A 12,567-nucleotide genomic window follows, 5' to 3' on the forward strand; every position below is an offset into this window, starting at 1 on the left:
ATAGGACTTAATAGGGAGTGACCAGGCTCTCCGTAGACGGGCTCTGGGTCTGCCTTGCTCTGATGTCATGCTGACGTATGTCAAAAATCTCTCGTGAGCGCAAGGCGGACGTGTCGGATTCTACAGTCGAGCGCAGTTGCTCTCCACCGACTGCGCTGATCAAAAGCACAATGGGAAACGACTTGCTTGACGACACAGCTTAATGCTCATTGGTTTAAACAACTGTGATGTGTTGTTCTCTTTAAAAATGTTTGATTTTAAAACTCTGATATCATGTTTTATGTATAAACGTTATGTGTGACTTTTTTTTTTTTTTTTTGCGACAAAAGCCAGTCTCCCTTCTCAGCAGGATGCGATACATCCTCTCAACCAATCACAGCGCACCATTCCACGCATTATAAATGTAAACAGTAACGGCGGCGCTTTAAATACACCAGGGGCCTGTACCATGAAGGTAGCTGAACAAACTCGGAGTTACAGGATTAGTTTTGAGTTGACAAAACCAAACCGATGCATTCAGGCTTTATTGGTACCATGATGCAGCTCATCAACTTTCTCTGTCAACTCAGGCTTTGATCCTCAAGCTATGATTACTCCACGCGCACGTGCACATAAAAGAGTGACGTCGACACTGAACAACCAATGGCGGGAAGCGAGAGCGATATATAATCATTCAGTATTACGATGAATTTAAATATGTATTTCAAACTCGAAACAATACGGTCTCTGCTGCCAAAGCAAGAGAAGACTGTTGGAGAAAGATTGCTGATTGTTAAAGGGATACTTCACCTCTGGGAAGATGAATGTGTATTTAAAATAGGTCATTTAAGTAGAAGAAATGTGAAGACATTTTTGAATTTGGAGCTTTCTAGACTGAGAAAAGCCAGAAAATGTATTTTTGGCTTATGTGGATGAAAGACAACAACTCCCAGAATGCACTTGCTTCGCTGTCTTAGGAGGCCACGCCTACCGGTAAGAGTGCGCAGTTTAAAACAACAAAGCTAGCCTACGTGATGAGTTTGCAAGGGATTTAGAGATAGCCCAAAATGTCCGGGATTCGGCTTTTGCGTTCTACAGTCGCCATTCATTCATCATGTTTACTGTGGCGAGCAGGACGAGGCTGACGGCCGCGGGAGAACAGCGCGAGGCCGGTGGCATGATTACTGAGACGCGCCGGGTCTCCCATCTCTCACGGAGGAGCGGGAATTTTTCTTAGCAATGGTAAAACGCACATCAACCGATCACTTGTTTAGCGTTCATGTAAACACTACATTCAAATTCACCAATCGGAATGAATTCAGTTAGATTGAAACAAAAGGTGTGCATGTAAACAAGGAATAGCGACCGCAGAAAGCAAAAGCTGAATCCCGTACATTTTGAACGATCTCGCCCGCCGGACAAGTCCGGGAAAAGGAGGATGGTTACTTACTCAGCTTTCTCCTACTATTCAGCTTTCTCCACAGAACAAGAGCCTGCTAGCTTAGCTTCCAAAGAAAGATGGCTGACACTGTGTACATTCTGACTGAGTGAGATCCCACCCTGTATGGGCGGGCTGAAAACATGCGGAACAACGCCATCTACTGGCTGTAGTCTTTAGCCTCTGGCCAGAAAATCCTCCGATGACGCAAAATGACGATTTTTGCGTCATCGGAGGATTTTTTCCAGACAAAAAATACATAAATCTCTTGTCTCAGGGGGATATGAGGGTGGAAAGCATGGTAATTCTAAAATACTACAGGTTTTCTACTAATACAAAGCTTAAAGCTAAATCCTGAAGTAACCCTTTAATGTGCAAGTTAAACAAATACGTTCTATATTTATGTAAAAGTATGTATATATGTATGTGTAGCCTATACATGTAATATAGCCTATAGCCTATTTTTATAATATATATAAAATGTGCATGTACTAAGAAAGATTAGTATTCATTGATTTTTAGATGCAACCCCAACTCCAAATGTTCTTGGCAGCAGATAAAGACAAAATATAAAAATATAATTCAAAGTGGTGAGTATTTACCACAATCTTTTATTATTTTTGTGAACATTTTATCAAAAACACTTGTTTGCAGCAAACAGAAATAAAGAGTTAAATTCAGAAAACCAGAATACACTGTGGTGGAGGAGTTGGCTCTGAGTAGGCAATAAGGGACGGCCGATTATAGATGTGATTACAGGTGCTGTACAGTCTGACCCTGGTGCTGGCTCCTCTAAGCAAGTAACACTGGGTACGTGTGCAATACATTACTACTTTTAAGTTTTAAATATGGCTGATATGTTCTGCAGTAGAGGGAAATACAGTGTCCCTGTTGAAGCCAGCACACACACACACAGTCTCCCACACAGAGGTCAGTATGCAGCAGACAGAACACCAAACATAACCTGCTTTACAACAGTTATGCTTTACATTGGCCTATTTTTAGTTATTAGGGTGGAGGAAATGATGAAGACACTCTGTCTGTGTGTTCTCAGACAGTTGCTGATGTGAATGCACTGGGCTTTTTATTATGGCAAACATTTGAATGTGTGGCATAAAAAAGGGACTGGCCCTTACACATCTCTTTTATTGTAGGATTTTTCACAACCTGCCCCAGAAACTGAGGCCTCTACCTCAATGGCCTTCAGAAGAAATGTGTAAGGATTTAAAACCCTTGAAATAAATTAGTCAGTCCTGTGTTTGTAGGAAATCAAGGAACTTTTTGTGATTTGATGAGCCTCCAGAAAACTTGTAATGATCATGTTTGTGGTGGAATTATGTTTCAGGTGGAAACAGACTCAGTCAGGGCCCTGTACAAAAGGAGTCTTGAACTAGACTGCACACTAAAGGAGACTTGAACTAGACTGTTCACTAAAGGAGACTTGAACTAGACTGCTCACTAAAGGAGTCTTGAACTAGACTGCACACTAAAGGAGTCTTTAACTAGACTGCACACTAAAGGAGTCTTGAACTAGACTGCACACTAAAGGAGTCTTGAACTAGACTGCACACTAAAGGAGTCTTGAACTAGACTGCACACTAAAGGAGTCTTGAACTAGACTGCACACTAAAGAAGTCTTGAACTAGACTGCACACTAAAGACTGTTCACTAAAGGAGCTGGACTGTGAGCTGAGGAGGCTCAAAAAAAAAAAAAATTGGAGATCAAACAGCTGGATTAAACTGATCTCGGTATGTGAACTTATTTAACCAAGTAACACTTTAGTATGAATATTTATTAATGCAACTTTCTCTTGCTCTCTTTCTCCCTCCCATCCCACAAAACCAATAAAACAGTTTGAGACCTATCTGCAGTTTCAATGTGCTTTTATTAAGTGTAATATTGTATGGTGATTGCATCTACATCTGCACCAGCTGGGTGGTCCGCTCTGGTGACTCTGAAGCGCCGAACACAGTTGAAATGTGCCTTTAGGAGGCCAAAGGTCATCTCTATCTTCACTCTGGTTTTACTGAGGGCCACATTGAAATGGTGCTGTGGCCCTGTCTGAGGGTCATGATAGGGGGTTATTGTGTAGGTTTTTCTATCTCAGTTCAAATTAACAGTGTTTTGTACTGTACCAAATTTAACTTGCTTTCCTCAAAGCGCTGAAACAACAAAGACTCACAGAAAATTTGTGAGTCAAGCACTGGAGCCAGGCCATTTGGCATCCAAACTTGTGATCATACGTTCATGACCACAAGTCGTCTGCAGATGAAATGTTTAGTAGATCATTGTTATATCTGTTAATGTTACTATTCATTTAAAGATTCATCTCACATAAAATAATCATCTCACATATTCACATCATCTCTACCTGAACATTAAGGCTGTGATAGGACTTCCTATTAACATAATCTGCCTCATGTTCCCCTAGAGCAGTGGAGATTGGAGTAATAGACTGCATACATGTTGCAATGACTCTAGGGAATCCTATCATAAGATTAACAGAATAATAATAAAAAAGATTTAAAATAATTCTTAACATTTATTGTATAGTACATTTGTGAAATTTGCTTTTTTTAAAGTGTTCATGTGATGTCACCCTATCAATATATCTTAAACCAGCAATTTTATAAAAGCCCTCTTTTATGGACATGGTCCATAAATGTCCGGGGAACACTATTAAAGAAACTATTCATGTACTCCTGCAGAGCGACCTTGCGAATGGTTTGACAAACCGTGTTTTCCCTAGCTTCTGTGCGTCAGGCACCGTGCAAGTACCACTTGCAAAAAAAAAAAACGCAACGCAATATTTGCGGTACAGTAAGTGCATGAATTCGACGTGTTAAATTCTTTATGTGCGGCGAAAGAAGTTCGCAAAGATAAGACATTGCTTCTGCGGAAAATCTGTATTTTTCATACAAATAACAAATAACAAAAAGGGGATTTTGTCATGCTAAAAACTCTTTTTTTTATTTGATTTTTACTTGATTTGGAAGAAAAGGTGAAGTCATTGCGACACTTGGAATAAGTTACGTCACCTATATGTTTCTTTGCTCTCAGCTGATTGGTCAAACTTCAGTCTGAGATCTTGAATCCAGAACATAACCTGCCCCGGAGCAGGTTAGCCGTGCAGCGTAAGATACCATGGCAACGAACACCGATTAAAGCCAAGCTACTTTCATAGTACCTAAAACCCAGGGTTGGCGGAAACTAAACTGAAACATAGCTGGCTAGCCACCTAAACCGGCTTATACAGGCCCCAGGCTTCCTAGTTCTTCTTATAAACTTTGTACTTTTCGATCAAAAAAAAAAAAAAAAGGATTAATTTTGACGGCACTGTGGTGGTTTCTGCGGTGGATAAGAAACGTAAACCACAAAAATGCCGGCTGTTGCTTGTTCTCACACGACGCAAGAGAGGAAAGAAGTGGGCTAACTTCAAGCCAAGTCAGCTGACCAGTGAAAGCACAGTGAAAGAATCAAAAAGGAAGGATGTGCTGAACTTGCTCTCTGAAATTGGTGTAAGTGTCAATGATGCACTCTCTCAGTCACAGACGAACGATGTTGACTGTGACAGTCATGAAGAGTAGCTGGCCATTATGTCAGCCTTTTGAGAGTGACCATTCACTGATTTCTTAATGAATGATAAGTTGTTGAATGTTTTTACAAATAATATTATATTAATGGATAGTATGCACAAGACAATCAATTCAATACAACAAAGATGTCTCAAATGTATTTTTTTTTTTGTAGTCTAATAAGAGGTGTCATGTGGAAATCAGTTTTAAATCTTCTTTACAGTTCTATTTTGAACAGGTTTACACAGATATTATATTAATGCAATAGATTTATTGTATGCACAAGATAACAAATTCAGTGTGTTAAAAATGAATGTGATTTTTATTCATTGTTTAAAACTTGAAGCATAACTCAACCCACCATAGCCCTGTTGAGCAAGGTCTAGGCTAGGTGAGCTACAGATAGCTATTCCTTTACCTATCAATAGCTTGTGGTGACCTTGTTCAACAGGGCTATGGGTTGAATAAAATCTTTAAAAATATATTTCAGGCCTACAAGTGATATAAAATTGATACTATAATATGTGAATCTTCTCTAGTGTTCTTAATATGACAAAGTACGTGTTTTTGTCTGTGAAACTTACGAAAAATATTATACTACTCTTATTATACTTATAAACTTACTTTGAAACTTTGTTGTTTCAAAACAGTTTCAATATGAAAAATAACTTTTATATTGATTCAATGGATTTATTAAATTGGGGGGGGGGGGGGGGGGGTATCCGGTTTTATAATAAATCTTTGAAAATCAAAATCTGGATTTTTTTTTATGTTATTATAATCTAAAAATGCTATGCTAAAGTTTGAAACAGAAAAAAATGGTTTTCATCTTCCCACTTTCTTGGTAAAGAAAACACATTTTTACTCAAATTAATCAAAATGTATTTATTGCGTTTTGGAACCAAACTCTTCATTTACATGTCTTAAAGTTAATACTACTTAAAGGTCGGTAGCGAGAAAAGTAAGCAATAACGTATGCTTATTATTATTATTTCAGTTGGTTGAAAATCTTCAGAATTTTGACTACAGGCTTCATGACTTTTATTTTGGAAAACACCGGGTCCCTTATTTTGACTAGTCTTTAGGACTTTTATTTTGGAAAACACGAATGCGTGTCCCTTATTTTAAATCTCACATATGTTGTTGCTGGTTTTGCACGCTTAGCTACTGCACCGGGAAAATGTCTCGAGTTTACGTGGGAAAATTGAGCTATCGCGCCAGAGAGAAAGACGTTGAAAGGTTTTTTAAAGGCTATGGGAAGATACTGGAAGTGGACCTGAAAAATGGGTTAGTAATATTCTCTTTATACAAGCAAATTAAATGTGCAGCCGGAACAGCGATTGAGTCATTAAGAAGGATAAACTGTTTGTTCTTCTGCTCCATGTGATTTAAAAGAGAGCTATATTATGAATTCATTGGCAGAATTACTAATTAATTACGCATTAGAATATATTTGGATATATTTTCGGCTGTTAATCGGTCATTTTTAATATATTTTTTTAGCTGTTTTAGCACAGCATGCTATTGCTAACCCCCATTGTTTCCAGGGTGGCCTCGACTGAATTCTTCATTTTGTCTTTTTTTTTTTTTTTTTTTTTGTCTGTCCCATTCACTAAAAATGAACTGTAGTTGATATTTATTTTTTATCATACAGGTACAGCAAGGTCTGATGTCCTCGTGAAAATGTTTATATTTTGGACTTATATCTTTCAATTGACGTCAATTGAAATTCCTTCGAGTTGCATGATCATCAGTTTTGACAAAACGTGTTGAGTTTAAACGCACATTTTCTTTTTCTCTTGCACAACGTCTCTCTTTTTTGATACTGCTTTTTGTATAGGTGATATTTAATTTAGTCTATTTGTAATACTTTGGGTTCATATGCTTGTGTTGTTTTATTTATATATATTATTTATACAAATACGTAAATCGAAGGAAATCGCAGTCCACGGATTTAACTATGGCTAAATTGACTGTGTTAAAGACAAAAAAAAAACCCAGCTACGAACCTTTTGATATGTCCCGCCTAAACTTCGTTTTTCAAGATGAAATAAGTTAATACAGCATAAAACTGCTCATCATGCTATTTCATGACTTTAACCATTAAATTAGACCATATAGGGTAACCAAGGGAATAGCTGAAAAAGCTAATTTTTTTATTTTTATATATATATATTTAACATGCATATTTTCCCTCAAAGCTCATAACTCTCATCTATCTCTTCAGATATGGCTTTGTAGAGTTCGATGACCCCCGTGATGCAGATGATGCTGTGTACGATTTGAACGGCAAAGATCTTTGTGGGAAGAGAGTGATAGTGGAGCACACCATAGGACAGCGCCGTGATGGAGGCAACAGATCTGGGAGAAGTAAGATATCCATTTATCCGCTCTTCTAGAATACTATATACCATATACTATTTCGGTTTCATATTAACTTATATTTTTGGTAGATGTTGGATTGTGCAAACACTGATTTTTTTTTCATGCTTCTCAGCTGGAGAGTTTGGTGCTCAACATGCCCATTATGATTTTTAATCATTATACCAGAATTAGGTGTTTCCCGAATTTATGTTTCCATTGATGTCACCGCAGGTCTTCAGGTAAAGGAGATCGGCTCTGACATGGTCTCAACAGTTCCATCCACAACTCTGTTGAGTAAGACATTGATGGTTTAAAACAGTGAATCACTTGTCCCTTAGGCATGTTAATGTCATCATTGATTTGTTTTTGTTTTTCATCTTCATATTGACTCACTTGATCTAAAAACAGAATGGAACAGCATGTTTGAGAGTGCCCAGTCTCTGTATGAGAAGCCTGAAAATAGTATGTTTGTTAATTTCTTTTGTAACATCAGATGCAGTTACTGTTTAACTTTGTAGGGAGCAAAATTGTTTGGATGGTAATCTTTACAATGTTATTGATGGGTGATTCTTCAGATGGGAGAATATTTCTGTCCTTGAAGCAATATAACAAATAGTGCACTTTTTAGAAAAAGAAAAAAAAAGAGGAAAAAAGGATCTGCCTCAAGTAAGTTTCCCTAAATGAAGAATCACCCTGAACATTTTTAGTAATTCTAAATATTGTAATTTCTGCTTCACTATATGCAGATATCTATTGTTGCAATATAATTGAATGAGTTCTTTTCATTTTCTAAATGAAATAACTTTTTAATTCAAAATAATGTCAAAGCTAGAAATTTAACCCTCAATGTTTCATTAAAAGAGTCTGACCGCCTGCCCCTTTTGCTGGCCATGGTGTCCCCCTTTCCATGCGTGTGGCTCTTTGACCAAACTGGGCCCCTGGGCAGACCATTAAAGCGAGCCAATGTGAATGAGGACCGCTTTTCCCATTAAGCCGGGTGGTGAGGATACCATTGGGTTTAGGAGATGTGGGTTGAGCTCTTTTAGGTGCCTGTAATATGTTTTGGTTTTATTTATTTTCACATTTTTCTTTTCCCCTGTTAAATAATCTTTAAAATTTAAGTACAGCGTAAGTATGTTATTTGGTGGAATATTTTCAGTTCTTGAAGAATAAATCTATATTATATTAAAGTGATAGTTCATCTAATAATGATTGTCATAATTTACTCACCCATATGTCATTTCAAACGTGTATGACTTTTTTTGTACAGAAAACAAGATATTTTGAAATATGATTCACTTTTCTTTTCTTTTTTTTTTGTCCAGTTTTGGACCCTACTGATAAAAAAAATAATAAAAAAACATGATTCTTTATAGACATATCTCCATTCTCCAGCATGTCTTCTTTTGTGTTACACAGATGACTTATGGGTGAATAAATGATAGATTCATTTTTGGGTGAAATGTCCCTTTAAGTTAGTGGGTAGAATTCAGTTTGTATTGTATTACACTAGTAGAAGTAAATCCAGTTTCTTAAACCATAAATAAAACTTTACTTTTTTATTTTTGTTGATGTTGTATGTTTAATCTTTTAGTGTTTCTTTGTGTGAAATCCACAAAGTCTTAAAGGCTTGTGTGGACACTCCATTGTCTTTTACCAATCTTGAACTGTATCCATCTTATTCTCGTCATTTTGAAGGTAATAATCGGTATGGGCGTGGAGGAGGGGACAGGTACGGCCCACCTACACGTACGGATTACAGGCTGATTGTGGAAAATCTGTCTAGTCGCTGCAGCTGGCAGGACTTAAAGGTACAAAAACACACTAGTTTTAGTTGTCCTTTGTTTGCTAAGGCGAACATCACTGTTACGATTAGGGATTTGAACAAACCCCTCACTCAAAAACATGAATGACTCCATTTGTTGAGGAGAGGTGTGCTGTTAGTTTTCATTGTGATCAGACTTAGATTTTCACCTGGCGGATGATAAAACAGATAAAAAAAAATCCATAGACTTGCATCGAAAGAGTGACCTGAATCAAAAATATTGCAAATTCTAGAGACCAGAGTAATATGGAGATGAGAAGATGGGCTTGCTTTTTTTTCATATATACATCTTGCGACAGCAAGTAACTTTCTAGCAACCACTCGGAGCACCCTAGCAACTACATAGCAAAATGCTAAAACAATTTAAACACCTTAGAATTTTTTTTTTTAGCAACCACCCACCCAAAACACATTAGCTTTGTTGTGGAGAGTTATTGCACAAGCAAGCATCACTCACTTTTTCCTTAAAGCAAAAATTGATTATTTTTAAATCAAATATCCCTGCCACTAGCCAAGTTACATTTTGCCCCTACATATCAAACTATTGTCTTTTAAAATCACCATGAAATCAAAATCACAATTTATGAAATATTGCAGGATTTATTAAAGTGATTTATCTGTGCACAATTAAATGAATGTGCTCTTCTAATCTTTGATAGAATAGAAATCTCTTGTTTGATGAGGCAGGACAACCTGTCACTCACAAGATCATAGCAATAGCAAACCACAACGTTCCAATCAGTATTAGATAGGGCTGGACTTGATTTTTGTCTTTTTTTTTTTTTTTTTTTTTTGAGAAGCCGTTTCACAATAGGGAAAGACGGGTCACTTGATGAGCGACACCTTGTGCCCTCACAACGAGACAAAGTCACTCTCCAAAACTTTCACCCCCTCTGTTGGAATGAGCTGCCAACCTCCACCCGAACTGCTGAGAACATCACATCTTTCAAGCAGCAGCTGAAGACACACCTCTTCCGCGAGCACTTAACCCCCCACACTCTTAAACCAATGCACTTACAAAAATTCTCTAGCTGGTTTCCTAATATTGTTGTCTAATAAACCTGGCTGTTGGATTGTTGGCTCTTTGATGAAAGCTTTGTTCCTCTTTTGTACGTGCATTTGGATAAATGCATTTGCTAAATGCATAAATATAATGGAAATGTAATAGGGAAGAAAAGACCATCACAACTTCAGTTTCATTCCGACTTTAGGCATTTTGGAAATTGTAATTTTGAAAGTCTGTTCTGTAAACGTGTTCAGCGATTTTGTCTAGTCACTGTGTCATTGATTCATTTCAGGACTACATGCGTCAGGCTGGTGAGGTAACGTATGCAGACACTAATAAGGGCCGCAAGAACGAGGGGGTCATAGAGTTCAGGCAGTACTCAGACATGAAAAGAGCCCTGGAGAAACTTGATGGCACTGAGGTCAATGGAAGGAAAATTCGTCTCATCGAGGACCGACCTGGTGCCAGACGCAGACGCTCCTATTCTCGCAGTGCCTCCAGGTGCAAACAAATTAATTTTAATAATTGAATTATATTGTAAATGTGGGAGACTTATAACTGATAATTAAGTTCGATTTTGCATTTGCGTAAATGTCATGTTATTTGGTGTCAAAAAGGATTAGATGAATGAACTGTTTGTAATAAAAGCTACTTTAGAGGTTCACAGTGAACATATGTAAAGTTTATTGCTTCTTGCACACATCCTTCAGGTCTCGCTCCAGGAGCAGGAGGTCTCGCAGGAGCCGAAGCCACAGTCGAACCAGTAGCCGCTCAAGGTAGGCGAATGAAAGTGAATTGTCACAGTTTGGTGTTCGATGAGTCCATTAGAGGGCAGTAATTGCTTTAATAAAAATAAGTTCTAATATATATTGATTTGATATATTTTTCTTACACATTTTTCTTGTTCCCCCACCTTTCCAGACCCTCAGGCTCACGATCACGCAGCAGGTCAACCAGCAAGAAGACGAAGGGCAGGAGCAGTAGGATGGAGGAGAGCAGTAATGGAGCTCGCAGGGGAGGTGAAAGTGCCAGGGATAATAGCTTGAGCTGCAGCCCCCAGAGCAAAAAGAGCAAACGGGAGAACAAGAGAGGTCGCTCTTATTCTCGATCCAGATCTCGGTCTAAATCTCGGTCTAAATCTCGGTCCAAATCGCGGTCCAAATCTCGGTCCAAATCGGGTAACAACAGGGATCTCTCCAGGGAGTCTGGGTCTAAATCTCAGGAGGCAACCAAGGGCAGTGATGAAGGCAGAGTGGCTGAAAGAGTGCACCGTTCTAGAGCTCATTCTCGATCTAGATCACAAACGCCACCAGATGCTGATCTGCGCAGGGAATCTAGATCCAGATCCAAATCTCGCTCACATTCACGCTCAAAATCGTATTCTCGATCTCGATCCCACTCAAGGTCTCGTTCCTAAGTCCACTTCAAAAAAAAAAGAAGATTTTTCTCAATCAGTATTTTGCATCTTGTTTTCCAGTCTAACTAAAATCTTTAAAACAAGGATATATCTTAAATTAATGTTTTGTTTTTTTAAATACCCCGCTGACACTTTTTTTTTTTCTTTTTTTTTTTCACTAAATTGTTTTATTTTTTGCTTAATACAAGAGAAAATTATTTGCTGTTGGGGTTAGAAAATAACCTTAATTCAAGGTATCCTATCTGAAAACAAGTCTGAATACGTTACATTTTTAAGAAAAACTATCTTGTTTTTAGATGTTATTTCTTGAAAATAAGATGACAAAAGACTGAAAATTATGTTTTGCAGTCGATGTCTAAATGTTGTTCTGCCCTTCATTTCTATTCTTTGAAGCAAACCACAATTTTCTTTTTTTTTTCTTTTCTTTTCTTTTTTGTCAAATAGATAAGATAGGTATTAGGGAAAATGCTTGCTTATTCACAGTTCAGTATTTTCTGGTATTGTTAACCTTATGCATTATTTTTAGTAGTGTTTTCATTTTAAAACTGCTTGCATATATTTTATTCATAAAAACTGAGTAAAATTGAGCCCACAGTAGATGTCCTAACCTTTGGATTGTATACTTTAGACATGTTCCATAAATGTTAAGATGGGGCAGAGTTTATGGTCTTTTTACAACACATTTCTCCATGCAAAATAAAAAACTGCCTCTCAATACTTTGTGTCATTCAGTTCATTTACAAAGGTGATTTGTGTCGGGTTTTCCTAATATTGTTGGTCAAAAGTATAAAAAGTGTTTAAAGGAAATAGACACTCTGTCAATTCAAACCTATATGATGTTGTGGAACTTTACCATGCAATGAAAATGAAAAACCGTTCAAGTACCAGAATAGAAAAAGCTTAATTTTCCCTCTTTCTCTCTAATATCAGTCTTTGTTGTGGATTCAAAACAATAACATAAT

The 12,567-nt window shown here is 37.4% G+C and overlaps 1 protein-coding gene and 1 long non-coding RNA gene across 2 annotated transcripts; both read left to right on the forward strand.

Moving 5' to 3' along the window:
* Positions 1-2,376: 2,376 nt before the first annotated feature.
* Positions 2,377-3,273, forward strand: LOC311300474. Its single transcript, XR_014629327.1, has 2 exons — positions 2,377-2,633; positions 2,763-3,273. It is a non-coding gene; the product is annotated as an uncharacterized lncRNA (long non-coding RNA).
* Positions 3,274-6,116: 2,843 nt separating this feature from the next.
* srsf4 (serine and arginine rich splicing factor 4) lies at positions 6,117-12,322 on the forward strand. Its single transcript, XM_084423700.1, has 6 exons — positions 6,117-6,280; positions 7,221-7,363; positions 9,056-9,168; positions 10,481-10,689; positions 10,899-10,964; positions 11,110-12,322. The coding sequence occupies exons 1-6, from the start codon at positions 6,174-6,176 to the stop codon at positions 11,603-11,605; spliced, it is 1,134 nt and encodes a 377-aa protein (XP_084279826.1). The 5' UTR covers positions 6,117-6,173; the 3' UTR covers positions 11,606-12,322.
* Positions 12,323-12,567: the final 245 nt, after the last annotated feature.

This window comes from Rutilus rutilus, assembly GCF_951802725.1.
Source record: "Rutilus rutilus genome assembly, chromosome: 11".
In the NCBI taxonomy this organism is placed as follows: Eukaryota; Metazoa; Chordata; class Actinopteri; order Cypriniformes; family Leuciscidae; genus Rutilus; species Rutilus rutilus.

Excerpts from the sequence above, each read along its gene's own strand:
- srsf4 (XM_084423700.1), top strand. The coding sequence starts at position 6,174 with ATGTCTCGAGTTTACGTGGGAAAATTGAGCTATCGCGCCAGAGAGAAA. Across the intron at positions 6,281-7,220 it reads GAAGTGGACCTGAAAAATGG|ATATGGCTTTGTAGAGTTCG; the intron begins GTTAGTAATATT and ends CTATCTCTTCAG. Across the intron at positions 7,364-9,055 it reads AGGCAACAGATCTGGGAGAA|GTAATAATCGGTATGGGCGT; the intron begins GTAAGATATCCA and ends GTCATTTTGAAG.